The sequence below is a fragment of the Ziziphus jujuba genome, chromosome 4 (genome assembly GCF_031755915.1).
Source record: "Ziziphus jujuba cultivar Dongzao chromosome 4, ASM3175591v1".
Classification (NCBI taxonomy): domain Eukaryota; kingdom Viridiplantae; phylum Streptophyta; class Magnoliopsida; order Rosales; family Rhamnaceae; genus Ziziphus; species Ziziphus jujuba.
In genome coordinates this window covers 15,781,613-15,805,718 of record NC_083382.1, presented here as the reverse complement: position 1 = coordinate 15,805,718, position 24,106 = coordinate 15,781,613, and the positions used below count along the sequence as shown (strand labels likewise).

The 24,106-nt window shown below is 33.8% G+C and overlaps 1 protein-coding gene and 1 long non-coding RNA gene across 2 annotated transcripts; both read left to right on the top strand.

The window, feature by feature from the left end:
* Nucleotides 1-203: 203 nt before the first annotated feature.
* Nucleotides 204-2,323, top strand: LOC132803395 (uncharacterized). The gene is made up of 3 exons (XR_009638606.1): nucleotides 204-608; nucleotides 720-780; nucleotides 2,123-2,323. It is a non-coding gene; the product is annotated as an uncharacterized LOC132803395 (long non-coding RNA).
* Nucleotides 2,324-2,692: 369 nt separating this feature from the next.
* Nucleotides 2,693-23,799, top strand: LOC132803558 (probable O-methyltransferase 3). The gene is made up of 4 exons (XM_060816783.1): nucleotides 2,693-2,861; nucleotides 3,552-3,782; nucleotides 21,422-21,771; nucleotides 23,040-23,799. The coding sequence occupies exons 1-4, from the start codon at nucleotides 2,693-2,695 to the stop codon at nucleotides 23,340-23,342; spliced, it is 1,053 nt and encodes a 350-aa protein (XP_060672766.1). The 3' UTR covers nucleotides 23,343-23,799.
* The last annotated feature ends 307 nt before the right edge of the window (nucleotides 23,800-24,106 follow it).

Genomic DNA, 24,106 nt, shown 5'->3' with positions numbered 1-24,106 from the left:
TTTCTTTTTCTTTTCCTTTTTCTTTCTCTTTTTCTTTTTCTTTTTCTTTTTCTTTTTCTTTTCTTTTCCCCACGTGGGAAAACACCACCACTTCTTTCTTTTTCTTTTTCTTTTTCTTTTTCTTTTTCTTTTTCTTTTTTTCTTTTTTCCTTTCTTCTTCCCCGAAACACCAAGCACGCAACAGTTATTTTTCTTCCCTCCGACCGTCCCTCTCTCTCTCCCGTGTTTTTGAATTCCGGCCACCCATAGCCCTCACGCGCCAGCCACCAAGGAAGCCCGCCACCTCGCGAGCTTGGCCGCCAAGTTTCACGGCCAGCCACCGCCGGACGCGCGCCGATCGGGCCGGAGAAGCCGCCGGCCGGCCAAGTTTCTCTCTCCTCTTTTCTTGTGTTTTCCGGCCAGCCCACTCCCAATTGAGCCTCCTATCCCCCTATTTTGGGTCCTCTGAATCCAAAAATGGCCTCCAATCCCAGAAATTCGAAGCGGTTTGCGAGATATGGGGAAGTGAACACCGGCCGAAACTTTCCGACCAAATTCCGGCCACCTCCGGCGGAATTGGGGTCGACGGAGACCGGATTGGTGATCCTCGTTCCACGAGCTTCGATTCGGTATATCATTCGACCATTTTGGTTAAAGTTTGTGTTTGAGCCCCGGGTACCGGGTATTATTTACCCGAATAAAATATTAATTTATTTGACTGTCTGTGAATTTTGTTCTAGGAGCACCGGTGAGTCGTAGAATTGATCCCGTGGTGGATCATGGGTTAATTGCGTGCTCCAGGTGAGTGACCCACCTTTAAAAATATTTTCGGGGTAATTAATTGTATTTATGTGGTATTAATTTGGTATCTGTAAAATTGTGCTCATGTGGTGTATTTTAAATATAATCGGGAAAAATATTATTTTATATATATGTATACCCATTGGTGCTAAATAAATTTTTGGGGTCATTAGAAAATTCTCGATTATTATTTTATTGTAATTAAACGGTATTTATTACACATGAGTAAGTATTTTCAATAATTGTTTGTGTCTGGGTTTTATATCATTTTTGGTCAATTAATTATGTTTAAATTGGTATTTCAATTATGCTCATGTGGTGTGATTTAATTATGAATCATATTGTGGTTTAATTTATTATGCATAAGCAAAGTGAATTTTGGTGGTATCTGTACGTGGTTTTAAATTTGATTTTCCGGGCATAATTGGGTTAAATATTTTACGAAAATATTTGGTTATATTTTATAAATTATGCCCGCGGTATTTTTATGGTTGCATTTTGTATTTCGAGAAAATTGTGGTTTGTTGTTATCGCTGTTTCGTACCGGGTGATTGGATAAAATATGTGGGATGGTGTTTTGTGAAATTTTGGTATACTTCCCACGGTGGTTTTTGGAAAAACGGTACGGTTGGTTATTATTATTTATTTTTAGACGCACTCATACAGTATTGGTGTTCTGGTGTATGGTGTATGGACACGTGGTAGTGCGCGGTTATTATCTGGTTTAGCGCATGGTTTTTACTTCACCCGTGAGTTGCCATTGGACCGTGGGCAGGCAAGGTTATTAGCCACAGCCGCCCCCCTCCTTGGCCGGGTGATGGTTTTTAGCAGTTGGTACTGTCGGGACGCCGAAGTGACCGCTGCAGGTTTCTCTCTTTAACCTCCCGCCAGTCGGTGCTCGGGACGCTGGGTATCGGAGGGCATCACCGGTATATGGTGTGGTGCGTCAGGTGTAATTGTCGGTGTAAATTGCAAATAATGTTTAAACCCCAAAGGTGTTCAAAAAATTATTTACTATAATTTATTATAGTTTATTTATATTTGGGGTATTTATTTATTTATTTATTGTTTGTTAAATTATTTGGTCCCTTGGTTTTCGGGAAGTACGTATATCGGGTTTTGTAAAAATGTTTTAAAAAGGGGAACTTTTCCAACGGAGTGACTAGTGAGGATTTTGAGAGAAAGTATTACTTCAATTGTTTATTTATTTATTTATTTAATTGTTCGGTATTGCTTAATTAAATTTCCTTATTTTTATATTATTATTATTAAAGGTGTTTAGTAGATAGGGTCACTCACTGAGATGATTAGCATCTCACACTCTTAAATTCCGTTCCCCTAGGTTCAGGTTGGAGACGTTGATTGTCCGGGGCGAGCCCAACGTCTCAGTTCGTTGCCGAAGGTTCAAGAAGTTTTTCTTCCCTTTTTCCTCTCTATCTTATATTGTTTCCGTATCTGTCATTTTATAGATTCCACATTTGTTGTATAATACTCTGTATACTGTATTGTTGTTCTTATGCACTGGGTTGCTACTGTTGTTTTATTTTGAAGTGCTGCAATTTGTGGAACCAACTTGTAGTTTGTGGGAGGAATAAGGAGATGTTTTTAGAAGTGTGTTTTCAGTGCAGGTAGTTTGTGGTAATTAAATCCCTTAGGGGAGGCTCTGCCGGATTTTCCGTTGGAGGGTTCGGTAGGGTTTCCCTGGGATCAGGGCTGTCTAGGGTTCCGGGGAAGGAATTCTGGACGGGTCCTGACAAATGCCCTCCAAGGAACCGAACAAAGAAGAGCCATAAGAAAGGAGAAGTCTTTGGAAAGTGTTGTTATGTCTAGTCAAAGCAAAAAGAATAATAAAAAGAACAACAACAAGAATAAAGGAGGAACAACAACAACAACAATTCCAACAACAAAAACAATGCAAGGCAACAACAAGGAGGACAACAACAAAACTGTGGGAGTTATCCACCATGCCCCCATTGCAAGAAGCATGGACATGCGCCAAATAAGTGCTTTTGGAGACCGGATGCAACTTGTGACAAATGTAGGCAAAGAGGGCATGTTGGCAAAGTATGCAAGCAAGGAAGGCAACAAGAAAATGTTGTGAATGAGGAGGCCGAGACCATTTTGTGGCTACATGCCTTAAAGCTACAAGTAGTGGTTTTGGTTGGTTAGTAAATAGTGGTTGTTCACACCACATGACTTTTGAAGAAACTAACTTTGTGGAGCTTGATCACTCCTACAAGACAAGGGCAAAGATTGGGAATGGAAGCTTCATGGATGTAGAAAGAAAAGGATACATCTCATTGAACACCAATAAAGGTACAAAACTTATCCAAAATGTTCTATATGTGCCTTCATTGTGTGAAAACTTGTTGAGTGTTGCACAATTGGTTGAAAAGGGATATGTTTTGAACTTTGGTTATGATGGTTGTTTGGTATCGGATGCTTTTGGAAATGAGATGCTTAAAGTTTCCTTGAAAGATAAAGCTATAGGGTGAATTTACTAGATAGTGAACAAGCTTTGAAAGGCAAAGTTGAGTCGATTTCTCAACTTTGGTATAAAAGTCTTGGTCACTCTAGTTATGGTTAAATAAACAATACTAATGCTTTGGTGAATGATATGCCCTTGATGGATGATGTGAAGATTGATGAGAATGCAAAATGGGATTGAACTAAGAAGGAGCTATTGGTGAATGAGGATGAGCCATGGTTTGGAGAAGAAAATAAAGAAAAAAATGTTGAAAACAACAATGATGAAGATGACAATGATGAAGACAATGAGGAGGATGATGATCTACTCCAAGAAACCATTGGAGCCGATTTGGAGGTTGTTGATTGTGTTAGAAGGGAGAGATCTCTGTCCGAGATTTATGAAAGGTGTAATGTTGTACTTGGTCACCCTACATGTGTGCAAGAAGCCTTGATGAAGAAAGAGTGGAAAGACCCAAGGAATGTGGATAAGCTAAGACATGAACTTGAGAAGGAGTTTGAGATGTCTAGCTTGGGTTTCATGAATTACTTCCTTGGTGTGGAAGTAATGCAATGCCAAAGAGGAATATTTGTATCACAAGAAAAGTACATCAAGGATCTTTTGGATAAATTTAATCTTGAAGAATGCAATCCAATGAGCACTCCAATTATCCAAGGAGAGAAGTACCAAAAGGAGGATGGCACACCAAAGGTAAATCCTACTCTTTATCGATCCTTAATTGGTAGTTTACTTTATATGTGGTCATCTAGATCGGATATTATGTATATCGTGTGTATGCTTTCAAGATACATGCAAGCACCCACCCAAACTCATCTTAAAGGTGCCAAAAGAGTTCTTAGGTATCTTAAGGGCACTAGTGATTATGGAGTTTGGTGTGAAGCAAAAGATGAGTTGAAGCTTGTTGGCTATTCGAATAGTGATTGGGCAGGCTACATTGATGATATGAGGAAGGAAGTTGATGGGAGATTTTGGTCATACTCAAGAAATTCCAACCATCATCAAATGTGACAACACTTCAGCAATTTTAATAGCCAAGAACCCAATACAACATGGAAGAACAAAACATATTCCGGTGAAATATCATTCCTTGAGGGAGTTTGAAAATCTTGGAGAAGTCTCTTTGGAGTATGTGAATTCGAATGACAACCTTATGGATGTTTTCACAAAGCTACTTGGAAAGATCAGATTTGAGGCATTAAGGACTCTCCTTAATGTCTCTAGCAAGATTACCAAGGAGAAGTGTTGAAAAGGTGATAATCTTGCCACCTTGTGCAAACCAAAATCCACCAAGGTTTGCACCGTCTTTCTTTCTTTAAAAGAAATATTTTGTTGAATTTTTAATTTCTTTTGAATACCTAAGTTTTATTATATTTAGCTTAGGAATTGTCTCTTTGTTGGGTATTGATTTTATTTTGTAAAATGGTTATGTGCTGGAAACAGTGTTTCCAGCAACATAGGTCTATTGTTGGGGCTAGCGTTCTCTGAGCTTTTAGAACAAGTTTATGATTTTTGGACATGTTTATTATACATGTAAATGAAAATATATAAAAAAGAATGAATCAAAAATTCCTTGGGAAGCCTAAGATATGTAGGTTCCAAGTTGGCATAACTGCTGAGATTTCCAACAATTATGGCCCACGGGTTTGAGATGAATTGGAGGCCTTACCCAATTCTTTTGGACTTGGTATTCTCCAAATTTCATCCTTGATATTTCAACATGCCACATACCAAAATTCAAGCAATTTTAATGAAGATATCCTAGCCTTCCATCTTGTCAAAATAGTGGTACAAGATTAGGTGGAGATAATTTTTTGAAATTCAAAATCTCACCAACTCTTGTCATGATTATGCACTCACATGTGAAGTTGGTGGTTGAACATTCATGTATGATAATTTTAAGTGGGAAATGTGTAAATTGTGAATTTTAAATACTTTCATTTGGTCCCACACACACCTCACATATATGAGACAAGTTTTGTATCTATATATACAACAAATGAATGAAAAGCAAAAATGAATTAGTGTGCTGTCTAGTTTTGTGTGGCCTACTCTAACATCTTCTCTTCTTCTTCATCTTCTTCTTCTTCATTCAAAACAAAAATACTAACAATCTTAAATATCACCATACCAAAAACAAACACAAAAATCACCCAAATATCAAGCCAAAAACCGGATCAAAGGTTGTGCACAAGACTAACATTTTGTGTACAACACCCTTGGCCAAGTGAACCCAAAACCATACCAAACTCCAATAGATTCCAATGACATGATGCACCATTTGTCCTATTCTATGATGGCATGTATGATTGCAATACACATTTGTAGCCATCTCAATGAATCTAAATGGCATCATGATCGAGAATATTATTATTATTATTTTCTAAGTAGCGATAGCCTATGACTCACCTTCATTTTTTTTATTTTTTTTCTGGTAAATGCATGTGACTCATTTGTGCATTAAGATGGTTGAGCAAAATTGCTCGTTTGAATATATTTTATAATTTGTAATATTTTAGATTTATTTTAAGAATTTTATCATGGATATTATGTTCCATATTTAAATACATAAACATTTATTTTTCGTATTTTAATGTCTATCTATAAACATTTAGTTTTTGTATTTTAATGCCCATCCTTCAAAGCTCGAGGAAATTTGGTATATAACGTTGTTCAACAATTAATGCTATATTATTATTATTATTATTAATATCATTCAAATAACTTTTTTTTTAAGATATTGTTCAATAACCTTAGTGATTGATATATATATATATATATATAAAAGAAGGTTCCCATACAAAATATGTTGACAAGTCTTTTTCATAAATAATCCAAATCCTTAATAAATATGTTCTAATAGTATGCATTTGTTTTTTTCAGAACCCTTAAATTTTTTATATTTATATCCAAACAACCTTTTATCCTTTATTTAAATAACTTTATGCTTTAAAACAATATTTTTTCTATCTTAATTAAAATTTTTGTCATTCTTAATTAAACTTCAACTATATTTCTTTCTCCTCAAAACTCATCTATAAGATTTCTCAATTATATACTTTTAACGGGTAGAATCATTAGAAAAAAAAAAAAGGGTAGAATCCATTATAGAAAAAAAAAATACAATCCAATAATTCTCTCTTTCTCTTTTTCTTAATTTTTACCATTATTTAAAATACCATTGGCTTATAAACTCAAATTTTGTATCTATATGAAAAAGCTAAAAAATCTATTGGTCCTTCAGTGTCTTTTGTGCAAAACAACTCAAGGAAAAGAATCTTCTATATCACTTTCATACAAACGCAAGTTAGTAAAGGGTTAGCTGCAAACTTAAATTTTTAGCAACAAAACCGAGTTTCATAAACCCTAAACTCAGAGCAATTTTTTTTTTTTTAATGCATTGATGGATTTCTACCTTTTAAAATTAGAAATCAATAGTTAGGTTTTTAACAGATAAAAATATGTTTAGGGCTTAATAAGAAAAGAATTTTTAATTAAGAGAAAGAAATATCATTTTAAAAAAATAAATTATTTAAGGAATAGAAAAAACTTAAAAGGGTGGTTGGATGTGGATATAAAGAATTTAAGAGTTTTTTAAAAAGGAATATATATGCCATTAGATCATATTAATTAAAGGCCTAGATTATTTTTTAAAAAGCTTTGTACGAAGAACCCTCCCATCTATATATATATATTCAATATATGTATATTGATTTAGGAAGTCGTAAAAGAAATAGGTTTGGAATCACCAAAATTAAGCAGAAGCAAAAAACTAAGGCTTAATTAGTCTAATTCAATTAAAACGCAATCTCTTAGAGCTTACAAAACTAAACAACGAAGGACAAAAACACAGATTGGCTCGAGCTTGAGGACAACCAAGCTTTATACAAATGGAAAAGATGAAACGCATTGTTTGACACAACGATTACTAACTCATAACTGATGCGGTCAACCATGGCTAATGAAAAGCCGTTTAAATGGCATGGTACAAGAGCACTATAGCTACATTTGTTAGAAATTTTATGGATCTAAATATACATAATAAATTTCATAGATCATAAATTACTAACCTCCAAACGCAGCCATTGATAAATTAGATCTTTAATCCTGCAAAATAGAAACAACGTAAAGTAGTGCCTATGGACACACTACTCTCAAACCACTCTCAGATTTCTGAAAACCCTAATATCAAAATACCGTATGGCATATGTTTGTTTGCTTGCCCTAAACCTTTAAATAGTCTCTGCAAGTCAGACTTATCCATTAATTTTGACACACATAAAATAATAATAATTTGATAATATAATTATAATAGGAAAAATATGGATAAGTCATTGGGCTTATAAAGAGAGTTGGTCCTCCAGTCCAATGGGCCAACTAGAGTCTTATAGAGAGTGTGTGACCAAGGGCCCTACTACAAAATAATAAAATAAGCCAGTCTCATTAATGGCATAAATAGGCCCTGTAAGTGAGTAATTGATTATGCCAAGTCCACAAATATTAATTTAATTCAACATTCTCCCACTTGGACTGCATAATCATCATCATATAATCCAAACTCACTTACTATAGAATCTCTCGAACCATAATGCCATTTCATCCAAATATATAGTATACCGACAGGGCACAACAATATACTAGACTAGGCAGTAGAGATTCTCTCAGTAAATCTCCCAAAACATGTTACCATTTCAACTGAGCACTTTGCATGCCATAAACTCAGTCTAGGTAATAGAGATTTACCTAACCATGTGCAATCCCCCAACACACAAAACCATTTCATTCAAGTACATTGCGTATCGACAGGATACAACAATATACCCAAACTAGGTAGTAGGGATTCACCATGGCACCTGTGGATCAACATACACATATACATAGACTAGTAGTCTCAACAGGCCTGTAAATATAAGGAGCAATAATATGTGTAATAAATCATCTCATAAATAAATAATAATCCACATACATCAATGTATTAAAATATTCAAAGAAATAAATAATTCTCAACATGGATATTACTACAGAAAACATAACAAACTCCCACTGACCCACAGCAGTCTCAACTGCTTAACAATCCCATACGGGACACATGCTTCTCAAATATGCCTACCGGTAAAGCCTTGGTCAGTGGATCTGCCACCATGCTATAAGTCGGCGTGTGAACAATAGTAATGAGGCCCTCTTCAACTTTCTCCTTTACCACAAAATATTTCATATCAATGTACTTTGCACCAGGAGTACCTTTTAAATTATTGGAGAAAGACACCGCTGCGGTATTATCACAATACATCATAATAGGCCTCTCAATGGAGTCAACTACTCCTAAATCACGGATAAAATTCCGTAGCCAAACTGCATGACGGGTAGCCTCATAACACGCCACATATTCTGCCTCCATAGTCGAGGATGCTGTCACTGACTGCTTGGCACTCCGCCAAGACACAGCACCTCCTGCCATGATAAATATATAACCTGTGGTAGATTTCTTATCATCCACACAACCTTTATAGTCTGCATCACTATAACCCACTACTTCAAGAGAATTGGTGCGACGATATGTCAACATATGATCTTTAGTACCCTGAAGATACCTAAAGACCTTCTTAACTGCTTGGTAATGAATAGGACCAGGATTGCTCATAAATCTACCAAGCACACCCACATCAAAAGCTATATCAGGCCGTGTACATACTTGAGCATACATCAAACTACCTACTGCTGAAGAATAGCGAACATTCTTCATTGCCATCCTTTCTCTATCATTCTTGGGACACTGATCTTTAGAAAACTTTTCACCTTTCGTAACCGGTACACTTCCAGGAGAACAATTATGCATATCAAATCTCTTAAGAATTCTATCAATATAAGCTCTCTGAGACAATTGCACTACATAATTAGTCCTATCTCGAACAATCTTGATGCCCAAAACAAAAGAAGCCTCACCAAGATCTTTCATATCAAAATGGTTGCACAACATCTGCTTTGTCTCAGCTAATAGGTCAGTGTCATTAGTAGCCAAAAGTATGTCATCAACATACAACACCAGAAAAATAAAACTGCTCCCACTGACCTTCATATATATGCATCTATCAACAACATTCTCTTTAAAGCCATTTTGGATGACAACCTCATCAAACTTAAGATACCATTGTCTTGAAGCTTGCTTAAGACCATAAATAGATTTCTTAAGCTTACAAACCAAATTACCATTCCCTGTTTGTTGGAAACCAACTGGTTGAACCATATATACATCCTCATATAAATCACCATTCAGAAAAGCAGTTCTGACATCCATCTGATGCAGCTCCAAGTCATAATGCGCCACAATCACCATAATAATTCTAAAAGAATCCTTTGTGGATACAGGAGAGAAAGTCTCTGTATAATCAATTCCTTCCTTCTGGCTAAACCCTTTAGCTACAAGTCTAGCCTTATACCTCTCCACTTGACCATTGGAGTCCTTTTTAGTCTTAAAGACCCATTTGCACCCAATAGGCTTGCTACCCTCTGGTAACTCAACCAAATCCCATACTCCATTTGATGCCATGGATTTCATTTCATCTTCCATTGCATCCAACCAAAAATTTGAATTTGAACTGCTTATGGCTTCCTCATAAGTGACTGGATCTGAATCATCACTTATGTCAAACTCATGCTCCTGCAAGTAAACCTCATAGTCATCAGGAATAGCTGATCTCCTAGTCCTTTGTGACCTCCTCAAGGGTACATTAGCATCTGCAATAGCTGGAATATCCTGCTCTTCAACAATGAGTTCATTCTGACCAACTACTGGTTCATCAACTACTGGATCAACAATATCTCTATCAGGAACAACTATACTGGGAATGAAAACACTTTCTTCTCTAAATTGAGATTCCTTTGGACCATTACTATCACCAAACCCAAAATCATCTTCAAAATAAATGGCCCTGTCTGATTCCACAATCCTAGTGGTGTGAGAAGGACAAAAGAATCTTGAACCTCTAGATCCTATACAATAGCCAACAAAATATCCACTAATGGTTTTAGGATCTAACTTCTTAATTTGGGGATTATAAATCCTTACTTCAGCTTTGCAACCCCATATTCGAAAATGATGCAAATTAGGCTTTCTTCCTGACCATAACTCAAAAGGTGTCTTAGGAACGGACTTACTTGGAACTTGATTCAAAATATAAGCCGCCGTCCTTAAAGCCTCTCCCCACAAATAATCTGGCAATCTAGAATTTGTCAACATAGACCGCACCATATCCAACAAAGTTCTATTCCTTCTCTCAGCTATGCCATTTTCTGAGGCGTACCAGGCATCGTATATTGCGCATCTATGCCACACTCACGCAAATAAATAGTGAAAGGCCCTGGGTTCCTTCCAGTTTCATCATACCTACCATAAAACTCACCACCTCTATCAGACCTTACAACTTTTATCTTCTTATTCTTTTAAAGCTCCATCTTTACCTTAAACTCTTTAAAGGCAACTAAAGAATCTGACTTCTCACGAATAAGCTCAACATGTCCATAACGAGAGTAATCGTCAATGAAGGTAATAAAATATCTATAACCACCCAAAGTAGTTGGTGTAAAAGGTCCACATATGTCAGTGTGGATTAACTCCAAAACATCTCCACATCTAGCTATCTTATCTTTTCTAACCTTAGAAGTTAATTTTCCTTTCAGACATTCAACACAAGTCGATAGATCGGAGAAATCAAGATTAGGAAGTATTCCATTCTTTACTAACCTTTCCATTCTGTGCCTAGAAATATGTCCCAAACGTTTATGCCATAACATTGAGGAATTGTCATTAACTCTTGGGCGTTTGGAAGCAATAATCATTAAAATATTATCTTTCTTCTCTTGCTTTCCCTTTAAATTCCAACACTCTATCTTCTTGTGTCCAACTTCATTGTAGTAGTCACACATTCCATTGAAGTACTCTTTTATTTCTCCTATCTGATAAGCATCATCATACTAAGTATTATTTAAAATGTCCAAATAATAATACTTCTTATTTATATCAAACTTGATAATTTCTTTCCTATCTTTTCAAGAAGTTCCTTTGCAGTATCCACTTTAGGAATACTAGCATATACGGCCATCCATGTAATTCTCCATCATCATCATACAGCACTTATTAGAGTGCTTCCAATCCTCATAAAGTTTCTTAGCTGCTACAGTACTCTCATCAGTCGGTATCTCTGGTGGATCTATCTCCAAAGCCAAATCCAATTTCATGAAGGTCAAATTCATAACTAAGGTTTTCTTCCATTTCTGATAATTTATCACATCCAATTTCATCATGACAGTCATAGGCAGAACATTCGGTGTGCTACTAACCGTAAAAATAGTAAACACAACAAAGCATTTAATATATATAAAACAACAACTATTTTCCAGCCCCTTAACACAAACCATAAAATATCAATATCGCTAGGGTCTTTGTAGCACTAAAGATACCCTTACGCGGGCCAGTGACAGTCAACCAAATAACCACAATCAAATGCATTGAACTGAATCACCGACAGGGCAACTCAGAACCTGCAATACATGGCATTTAATTAACTTCCACTGCCATTCCAGGCGTCATACTAAGCAACTAAAACTACCGACAGGGTAGCCTAGTTACCCGTATAGACCCTGGTTAATAAGTAGGAGAAAAATAACATATTGGCAATTTCATGAAATAGGAAAATATAAAACATCCCATCTACTATGCCAACATACATTATATTGGTATACATAATGCAGACAAAATAAGTCTCACGACAGGTGAGTACTTAAAATTCCACACTACTATACTAACTAGGCACAAAGCCTCTTTAGGGAAAGCTAACACAATCCAATTTTCCAATCACAAATATTTAATTTAATTTAATAAAATTGGAATGTGATAATTAAACAAATAAACAAACAATAAATAAATAAATTGAACAATTGAATCACTAAATTAATTAATAAATAAACAAAAATAAATCAATAAAAATAAATAAGTTTTTTTTTTTTTGGCCTGCTGACGTCATCTGCTGACGTCAGCAAACGACATGTCGTGCTAATGTCAGCAGATGACGTCAGCAACCACCCAGAACGACACGTCGTTTCTCTCTTCTTCTTCAGCCAACCGGGTCACGGGTGACCCGGTTCCAGTCCAAACGGGTCACGCGACCCGCGATTTTACTCAGCCAAATCTCACCTTTCCGGCCACCGTTTCCGACGATTCCGGCTGCGTTAGTTTCGTCTTCCCTTGGGCAACGTTTCCCACAAACAAATTTGATTCAAAAACAACTCAAAATAAACATCCAAGCTAGGTTTATTTTCAGCCAAAAACACAAACAAAAACCCATGGAAACACAAGAAATTCGAGCAAATTTTAGTCAAAATTGATGCTGTTTGTTTCGTTTATTCTTGGGAAACTTTTACCCAAATTAATTTGGTCCAAAACCCAGAAAATCAGTATGTGAAATTCATGGCCGAAAACCCAGTTTTTTTTTTTTTTTTTTTTTTTTGAACAAGCCCGATATTTACAAATAAATTTTTATTTTATTTTATTTTATTTTATTTTATGAACAAACAAAAACGACCATGAGTATATATATATATATATTAGAACACTGATAATAATGGCAAAAACACAGATCAATATTCACATGCTAACTGCAATAAACTCCAAAAAAATTTACTATGCATATTAACCATGTGCTCTGATACCAATTGTTAGAAATTTTATGGATCTAAATATACATAATAAATTTCATAGATCATAAATTACTAACCTCCAAACGCAGCCATTGATAAATTAGATCTTTAATCCTGCAAAATAGAAACAACGTAAAGTAGTGCCTATGGACACACTACTCTCAAACCACTCTCAGATTTCTGAAAACCCTAATATCAAAATACCGTATGGCATATGTTTGTTTGCTTGCCCTAGACCTTTAAATAGTCTCTGCAAGTCAGACTTATCCATTAATTTTGACACACATAAAATAATAATAATTTGATAATATAATTATAATAGGAAAAATATGGATAAGTCATTGGGCTTATAAAGAGAGTTGGTCCTCCAGTCCAATGGGCCAACTAGAGTCTTATAGAGAGTGTGTGACCAAGGGCCCTACTACAAAATAATAAAATAAGCCAGTCCCATTAATGGCATAAATAGGCCCTGTAAGTGAGTAATTGATTATGTCAAGTCCACAAATATTAATTTAATTCAACAACATTGACTCACGATTGTGCTTTGGTTGATAACCAAGCAGTATAAGATGCACTGTTAATTTGATTAAAAATTGAAATACAATAGACAAAACAATTTTAAAAGTAAACCAACGATAACATCTGAACCTTAATACTTTACTCCCAAAGCGATGGAGTTTGATCAAAGCTTAAGTTCTAGAGGAGAAACAGAAACTTGGTCCAACGAGGAAACATCATTCGCCCTCCACCATGAGAGAGCTCGACCACAAACGAGGAGGAAAAGATTGGAATAGGTGTTGGACAGTATTCGTAAAGAGCTGCGATGTTGAAAGTCCAGAAGATTGGCAAAGCTGGTGGTAGATCAATCTGATAGGAATTATCTCCACAAAGTTTAAGGATTCGAAAGTGTCCTATTTTTTTGTTCTTCAATTTATTGTAAGTGCCTACTGGAAATTTTTCTTTTTCAGATGAACCATAAGCAAGTATCCAAGATTAAAATTCTTAAACTTTCAATGGATATCTGCTTGAGCTCTGTGCTTATGGTATTGAATTTTGCAAAGTTTGAGTAACTTGGTTATGTATTAAACAAATGTTGTTGGCCAAATCTATTGTTGGCCTGCCAACCCTCTTACGATTAGCTGCAATGTCTAGGATTATATTAAGAACTTTAGTGTAAAAAATAGAAAAGGGACATAAGCCAATAGAACAATTGTTCTTTAAATTGTATGCAAACTTAGCTTGTGGAAAATTTGAATCCCATTCCTTTGACTTGTCATTGGCTAAACTTCTTAGCATATTTTCCATAGTTTTGTTGACAAATTTAGGTGGGCAATCAGTTTGAGTATGGTAGCCACTGCTAAAGTTTAAGAAAGTATCAAATATTTTCTATAAGGTTCTCCAAAAAAATGGCTTGTAAATTTCACATCCCTGTCACTAGTTGTAAATGTAGGCACTCCATGTAGTTTAACAATTCCTCTACAGAATAGGTTAGCAACGTATGAGACATTAATGGTCTTTTTGCAACGCACAAAGTGTACCATTTTAGAGAATTTGTCAACAACTATTAAGATGAAATCAAACCTCTTTTAAGTCATTGGCAAGCTAAGAATGAATGCCATTGATAGGTCCTCCAAAATGTTGCTAGTGATTGATAGATGTATAATCCAATGAAACCAAGGAATATTAACTCAGGACTCATGAAATCACATTTCTTTGGGTTAAAATAGAGCTTGTTGTCATGCAAAATCTAAAACACTTATTGTAGATGTGATAGGTGATTAGTTTCTGAGCAATTGTAAATAAGTATGTGATCAAAACAAACAACTATAGATTTTCCTCTCACTTGCTTTAGGATATGGTTCATAAATCTCATAGATGTACTTTGGCAGGACCTGTCCAAGATCCCTCATCGGAATCCTAGACAAGCCCTGATCCCAGGGAAACACCACCGAACCTTCCAATGGAAAATCCAACAGTATCTCCCCTAAGGGTAGGACTTACCACAAAATTCCCTGCACATAAAACACACACCAATATACACCACCTTATTACAATATATTTCCACAAATTTACAGCACTCCAAAATAACAACAGGGAATCAATATATGACTCACTAAATATGTGGCCAATCAATATACAGAGCATTATACAAACAATTAAGAAATTAATACAATGACAAATAAAGCAATACAAGATGGAGAGGAAAAAAATGGAGGAAATGCTTCTTGGACTTTCGGCAATAAACTGAGACGTCGAGTTCGCCCCCGTACAATCAACGTCGACTAACCTGGATCTAAGGAAACGGAATTTAAAAATATGAGATGCTAATCATTTTAGTGAATAACCCAATCTACTATACAATAATAATAATAATAATAATAAAAGGATAAATAACTTAGTTAATTGATTAATAAAAAATAAGTAAATAATTAATAGGTAGTTAAAAATAATATTTTCCCTCAAAACCCTCATGATTCACTCAGTTGGAAAATTTTCCTTTTTAAAACGTTTTACAAAACCCAATATTTATATGCCCCGAAAACCAAGGAAAACAATTAGTCAATAGTTTTCTAATACAATACGATAATTCAAGAATCCAAATTTGTAAAGAAATAAATTGAAATAAAAATAACTTGTAACAATTACTAAATAATTAATGCATTTCATAACAATTAATACCGAAATATTAATAAAACTCACATTAAAACAATTCATGAAATAATTAAATAATTAAAATAAATCAATTTATTGAACAATTAAGCAAAGGAAAAATTAAATCAAATTAAAACCTCTATTCAAAATAAATGGTAAGAACATAGTAAGATCTCTTTAAAATCATCAAATCAATATAAATAATAAAATCAAGATAAAATGCATTGTTAAAACATTAATATAAATAGGTAATTAAAAACATAATAAAATCCCATAAAATTTGTATTAAAATCTCCAATTGAAATAAATAATAAAAACAACATTAAATACATTCTAATTTAAATATAATTTCAAAATATTTATTTTGAAAATCATGTTCTGTAAACCATTTGATGCACCCACTATATACTAGTGGCGCCAACGGTACCTAGCGTCCCAAGGTACCGCCAGACAGGAGGTTAAAGAGAGAAACCGGCATACGGTCGTGTGGCGTCCCACCGCGTCGCTGCAAACAAGCGTCCCAGCCATGGAGGGGCGGTCTACCCTCATCCGATGGCAACCACGGGACAACCTCATAATCACCTGTGCGCTACTCACACCTACCTACGCACTTATCACATCCACCTGCGCGCTAATCATATCCATGTATAAAGAATACCAGTACGTGTATGGTGCATATAAAATCATAAAATCAATATATTTATTTTCAAATCTCAAAATCTCATAAATACTACTGGGTTTATTCCATCCAATTAAACCAGTAAATTTTCCACAATTATTTTATAAATCATCGTCATAAATCCATCACATAATTTCCATCAATTTCAAATCCATCAACTTTCAAATGCATCAATTTTCCAATCCACAATATTCAAATGCGTAAGCATAATTTTTAAAATAATATCCTTAAAGCCTTAAAATTCAAGATAGGCATAATTTCATTAAAATCCCATAAAATTTCCAAAATTCATACATCCATATAAATGCATTTTTATTGCTTGAAATAAACTCATAATAGTTTCAACAATAAATTAATAATGTTAAAATTCATAATTTCTTTAAATATCAAATTTTCATAAAATGAATTTCCATAATTTATCAAAATCAAAATATGATTTAATGCACATATACATTTCAATTTATTCAAATTGTGCCATCAAAAATTTAAATATAATTTTGCTAAATATTTAACACATAAATATTAAATCCAAATATTTAATTATCACAAAATAAATATAATTTAACACCCGAAATTAATTTGAAGGTGGGTTACTCACCTCGAGCACACAATTAACCCAAAATCCTCCATAGGGAACAATTTCACGATGTACGCGTGCTCCTAGAACAACAATATTACACAACTCAACTGGTAGTGATTTTTTGTGGGAAGGTAGATCGGGGAATGGGAAACTCAACAGGATTGACAGTGAGGCAAACAGAGGTCGGAATGGAGAGAAATCTAGGTTTGAAGTAATCCAGAAAAAGTCTCGATCCGGGTGTGTCGGCTGTCGGTCGGCCGTGATTTTTGGCTGGCTGGCCGATTTTCAGGTGGGCATCAAGGTGGGGTGGCATGTGTACTGTTCTGGTCGCCGGAAATGGGTGAACGGCGGTTGGCCAGTTGGGTTTCTCTCTCTAGCTCTCTCTCTCTCTCTCTCTCCTCCTTCTCCTTCTCTCTCCTCCCTCCCCTTCTCAGCTAGTCAAAACACCCGTGGGTGCCACTGTGCACTCACGGGTGGGTCCACCTTGTTGACAGGTGGCACCACTGTTCACACCCATATAGATCCATGAATAGTAAATGCTGTCTCGGAAAAACTTCACAGGTCTGCAACTTTCAAACCATATGTCCAAATCAGACGTGCCGCTAGTCTATAAACTCGTATCGATGAGTACTTCACAACCATGCATGGGTCAAAGCTCAACTTTGCATGAACAAAAAGTCAACTCCGACACCCCTTGGATAGTTTGGATCTCAACTTGTTTTGCTCATAACTTTCAACCGTAGCTCCGTTTTCGACGTGCTACTAGTCTATGAACTCGTGACAACATGTACTTTTTAATGGTACCTCAGTCAATGTGAAATTCCATCAGGATCAAAAAGTCAACATTTGATCCCTTCTCGATCAACGACGGTCAAACCCGATCAACCTTGGTTAATTTTTATAAATTTTCGGTGTACTTCGAGACGGGATGTTACATACTTAGTGCATTGCAGAGCCTAAATGGCATCATTTGTCATTTATATAGGCTCTCTTAAGTCTTGAATGTTGTTTTCCATTCATCTTTTGGTTTGATTCTTATTTGATGGCATGCATTTCTCAAATCCAATTTTGAAAACAACTTTACTCCCCTTAGTTTGTCAAGCATGTCCTTGAGTTTTAATATAGGAAATTTGTACTTAATTGTAATTTTATTAATGACTCTACTATCAACACACATTTTGCAAGAGTCATCTTTCTTTAGCACAATCAGAGCTATTACAATAAATGGGTTTAGGCTCATCTTTATTAAATGTGTCTGCAACAAGTCATCGACAGTGTCTTGCAAAATTTCATTTTCCTTAGAATTCATTGGTAGTGAGGTAAATTGGGTAGGGAAACACCTGGGACTAGGTCAATTTGATGTTGTGTATCTTTCATAGGGAGTAGTGTGTCTGGTAGATCTTTAGGAGCAATGGTTTTGAATTGGTGAAGTAAGTCTAAATTGGTTTTGGAATCGTCTTACTGCTTGTTTGTAAAATTGTTTAAGCAGTAGCAATGATTGCAAAAATTTATTTGATTTGCTTAACTTCATAAATGAATTTTTGTTCTAGAGATGTTAAGTAAGGTAGGTTTAGTGTTTTGAGGAGGTAAAATGTTTAGTTTTTTAAATATTTTAGGCAATGTGGGTAGTTGATTTTTGCTAAGGGTAGACTTGCTAGGTAGTAAGACTATTTTTCTACTATTCTAGTTAAAAGAATAGTTATTTGCTTCCTGATCATGATGCATTTTATTATCCGATTACCAAGGTTTGCCTAGAAGAAGGTGGTAGGCATCTAAATCAAGTATATCACATATGATCTCATCTACATAGTACTGGCCAATTGTGACAATCAATGTGGGTGGGTGCAAGAGGATTGGCAAGCTATCTAATATCTAATCTCATATTGCTTGAGTGTGGATCAAAAGATGGTTCAAATATAATGATAATTACTCTCATAACACCAAGGCTTTTTCAGAGTGATTGGCTTAAAATTTAGAAAGAACTTCAAAGTTAAATGTGCTCAAGCGAGAATAATCCATGGATGTATGACTTTTTGGAAAGTTTTGAACCAAAAAAAAAAAAAAGAAAAAAAAACCATACTAAGTGCGATAGCTAAATTTAAGACAATATTGGTTGAGAATAATAGGTATGCCAGTATAGGTGAGGTGTTACAAATGATATAAAAGCCTTTGCCCAATTGAAAATGTATTCGTGAGAACATTGAGTCCCAAAGAGGGTGGATTGTGATAACTACTGTGAATAGGTGCAAGAGGCATTAACAAGCTACCTGGTATCTAATCTCACATCATCCGGATATAGATCAGGAAATGGTTAAAATGTAATGATAGTCATTTTCATAACGATGAAGCCTTTTTAGAGTAGTTGAATTCAATGTTCGAAAGAATTCTAAAATTAAGCATGCTTAGGCAAGACTAGTCCAAGAATGAGTGATCTCTTGGGAAGCTTTAAATAAAAAATTGCGTACCAAATGCGATCTAAATTGGGGATAATATCGTAGAAAGTGATAAGTCAACCAATGGAGGCAACGTGATACACCAATGCTGAAATGTATCTTTCACATTTCAGTAGCTTTTAACTTACATCCCTTTTCAATCCAACCCGTAGAATATGGATTTGGATAGAAATAGAAAAGACGAAATGCATTGTTTTACAAAACGATTACTGACTCATAGCTATTGCGGCAAACATAGCCAATGGAAAGCCTTTTAAATGACAAGGCCTTATGACATGGCACAAGAGCCTTAACTACCATGGACTTATGGCTATGCTTTACTTAATAACCAAGCAATACAAAAAGCACAGTTTGATTGAAAATGGAAATACAAACAAACAAATAAAAGACACGAGGACCAATAATTTTAAAAGTAAACCAATGGTAACATTTGAACCCTAATCCCTTATTCCCAAGTCGATGAAGCTCGACCAAAGCTCAAGTTGTAGAAGAGAAACGAAACCCTGATTGATGACAAGACATCATATATAAAGAGATAATTATTAAGTTGATAGTTGACAACTAGTTCTTCTTAGTAGAATAATGGTGTTACATACACAAGTTATAGTTTTATAAAATAATAAAATAAAAAACTACAAAGGTGACTTAAATTATGTAATCAAACTTTGTTTACCAAATAATAAAGGATTTAGGTTTTTATCAACCATTATATCCACCACATCATTTGGTAAACAAGATAGAGTGAAATATTTAATGACTGCAGTGTTATTGTTTTTATTAGTTAAAAATTAAATTAATATAATATAAATATGAATAAGTAATTTTTTAAAAATTAAACAATTAAAAAATAATAAAATAATAAAATCCCATGTTGCCACATCACTTGCACTCTAGATGATATGAGATAGTTGACATAGATCTCCTACTTTTAAAGTGATGAGCTTACAACTTTTTAACCATTCCAAACCATCTGATTCACAAGCCAAAACATATTTGATGAGAACTGAAAACTCTTCTAACTAAAAGCCGATATATTGTTCAGTTACTAGAAGTAAAAGAGGTGTTGTCGGCAGCTACTTGTACAGTATAACCCATCATTCCACAGCTACTATATCAAAATTTGTCAAATCTTGAGGATCAAATTAAAAAATAATTGTCAAATCTTGATTATGTATTTCCAAATTGTGCTGAGTATATAGTGATGTGTTTTAAGTTATGATTAATATCAACATGCATGATCAGTGTGATAATATATATCTATATATATATATGTAAAGTGTTATCTTTTAAATTAACTAATTTAAATTTTCCATCAATAAATACTTTCATCATATATATTATTATCTTAATCCTCAATTTGAATATTACAATTATCATGTCTATCAAGTAGGTCAACAAATCATTAAAAATATATATCATATAATTGGATGGCCTTTTTTCTTTTTCTTTTCTTCTTCTTTTTTTTTTTTTTTTTTTTGGGTGGGCAATGTTGGATGGCCATTTATATTTAAATATAATGAATATTTGATAATACCTTTTTTTTTTTTTTTGGTCTGATTGAAACAAACAATTCAACAGACGAACCACGTAGAAGAGAAGAAGGGGGGAAAAAAGTTGAGATAAAAAACGATATAACAAGAAACCACGTTGATATATATGGTAAATTGGTAATATAACAGGAAACCATGTTGATATATATGGTCGTGGTAGAGAATTCATATCTAATAGATGTAAAGATCTAGGGGGGTGAGTCAAAACAAAACAAAAAAAATGATCGAGTCCCTCTAGGGGAAAAAAATCACAAAACAAAATTATTTTAAAAAAAAAAAAGTCCCAAACTAGAAGATTAAGAAAACCATACCATTAATAGGGAGGATAGACAAAAAATAAAAATAAAACACACAAAATTTTTATTTATAACGAAGCTCATGGAAAAAAAGAAAAAAAAAACAAAAACAAAACAAACTTACATCTATCCCTATTTACCAAAAAATAAACCTAAGAATAAAAAACAAAAAGTCGCCTCGCTCTACCCCTTCAATTATTGTTTGGAATTATTATTAATTTATTCGACCTATTAATTACTCGAAAAAGAAAAGGTCTCATACTTGCAAATATTGGCCATGGAATGCCTTTTTGGGAATATGGCGGCCATGACACAAATATTGGCAACTTCTTCAACGACGCCATGGCCAGCGATGCTCGTCTAGTCACGGCGGTGGTGATCGACAAGTGTAAAGATGTGTTCGAGGGCTTGGAGTCTTTGGTTGATGTTGGAGGTGGAACTGGAACTGTGGCCAAGGCCATTCCTAAAGCATTTCCTAATACTGAATGCACTGTGTTTGATCTACCGCATGTTGTTGCTGATTTGCAAGGAGCCAACAATGTGAAGTATGTTGGAGGTGACATGTTTGAAGCTGTTCCTCCTGCAGATGCAATTTTACTCAAGGTCAAACTTACTCGACATATTTGATTTTTTTTTTTTTTGTTTTTTTTTTTTTTTTTTTTTTTTTGGTTGTATTTTAAGGTCTTAGATACTAGAGTTACCAAATATATACTTAAGATATTAATATAGTAGGATGAGATTATTATTAAACACTGACTTGAATTTATATCATGTATCCCTAAATTTGTTTATGAAAATTTTGGATACCAAAACTTACATGTTAATTGTTGACAACCTTTTTTTCAAAAAAAAAAAAAAAAAAGTTGTTGATAATTTGATATAGAATAAATACATGGATACGTAATTAGATTAAGAAAGAAAATTAAATACTGTTGGTCAATATTTAGTTAACAAATCTGGTAATAATAATAAAAGGACTACACTTAAAATCGCACCAGGTATTTGATGTAATGCTTGATAAAATTATATTTAGAGAAAGTCTTCCATGCATCCGACGCACATAGAGTATGCACCATTTTTTTAAGTAACTTAGTTTGTTAGAATATCTTTAATGGTTCTGTGAATTGTTTTTATATGATATATGAATTGCAAGGACTTCTAGTATATGTGGTATAAATATATACTTGATTGATATTCAACCGAAAAATCATTCTCTAATGATTTTATTCAAACCTCAATTAATTAATAATATCTACATTTTTTTCCTTAAAAAAAATAATAATTTATTTATTAATTGTTTCCTTTTAAAAAATATTTTGATGAAGATTATTTTAATGAGTTATACAATCTAACAGATCGTCTACAACTCCTTAATGATGTCTATCTTATTTTTTGCCACATCATTTTGACAAAGTAAATGAACATAACCATTGAAGAGCTTCTTTTTTATTTTTTTTATTTTATTTTTTATTTTTTTTTATTTTTTAATTTTTTTTTTTAACTTTGTTATGGCAAAATTAATATAGCAATCCATAAAACCATTCATTTTGTTTTTCTCAAATCGCAGCCCAATAAAATATGCTATATGGCATATGCAATATGTAACTTCTCTTTATACTTTCTAATTATTATTTTTTTTCAAATAAAGACTTTAAATAACTACGGCACTTTGCACTTGCAACTATAGTTTGACAAAATTTTAATAAGATCACTTGAATTTTAAATAATATATAGTGATTAATATATAGAAAATATTTAGATTCAATATGGCCAAACAAAGGTATTAATTATTATATCCTTTCATTGATATATCCATTAGGGATTTAGAATATACTCATGAAAAGTGTTTGCTTGTCTTGGTTTCCTAACAGTGGATATTGCATGACTGGAGTGATGAAGAAAGTGTGAAAATATTGAAGAAATGCAAAGAAGCAATTACAGGCAAAGGAAACAAAGGAAAAGTGATAATAATAGACATGATGATGGAGAACAAGAAAGGGGACGAAGAAACAATTGAAACCCAACTCTTCTTTGATATGCTAATGATGGTTTTGGTCACAGGAAAAGAAAGAAATGAGAAAGAGTGGACTAAGCTCTTCTCTGATGCCGGGTTCAGGAATTATAAGATAACTCCCATTTTGGGCTTAAGGTCTCTAATTGAAGTTTATCCTTGAAAACAATTAGTAGCCATTTGGTAAAATAGTTCATTTTTAGTTTCTATTTTTTATTTCTTTTCTATTTAATTATGTGTAATTTATTTATACTAAATATTAACTAATGATAGTTATAATTTATTAGATATTTTAAATAACTATAAATTTAAAGGGAAAATAAAAAACCAACTCAATTTGAGATTGTGTTAAGTTTGGTGTTTATGCTTTTTTTTTCCCCTTAATTTTATAGTTAACTTAAATGTCTAATAAATTCTAACTACTACATAAATAAATTATACGAAATTAAGTAGAGAAAAATTAAAAAAAATTAAAAATAAAAACGAAAACTAAAAACCGACTATATTACCAAATGGCACCTTAATTATCAACTTTCTAATATTTGTTTTGCAGTTGTCAAAAGAGTGAATTTTAGGACTTGTTTGTTTGCATGCTTGTTTATGGATATAATAAAAATTAAACTAAATATTTTGCACTATATGTGTTATGTAACTTTATTTTTTTCTTCTGTCATTGAGGATGGAGAATTCAAAATGAGGATCACTGTTAATAAAACAGTGGTTTTGCCACTGAGCTATCATGTAGAAATAATGTTTTCATGTTATTAAGGAACATATTTTGCTGTTAATAATGTAATATTTGTTTTGCTTGTTATGTCCATTTATAAGTGCTAATTTATGTTTATTGTTATCACATCTTCTAATAACAGATGCTCTTTATGTTTATTATAATTTCACATTGCATACTAGGCTTTTGCATTATTTAAT

Excerpts from the sequence above, each read along its gene's own strand:
- LOC132803558 (XM_060816783.1), top strand. The coding sequence starts at position 2,693 with ATGCAAGGCAACAACAAGGAGGACAACAACAAAACTGTGGGAGTTATC. Across the intron at positions 3,783-21,421 it reads GTTTGAGATGTCTAGCTTGG|GTCTCATACTTGCAAATATT; the intron begins GTTTCATGAATT and ends GAAAAAGAAAAG. Across the intron at positions 21,772-23,039 it reads CAGATGCAATTTTACTCAAG|TGGATATTGCATGACTGGAG; the intron begins GTCAAACTTACT and ends GTTTCCTAACAG.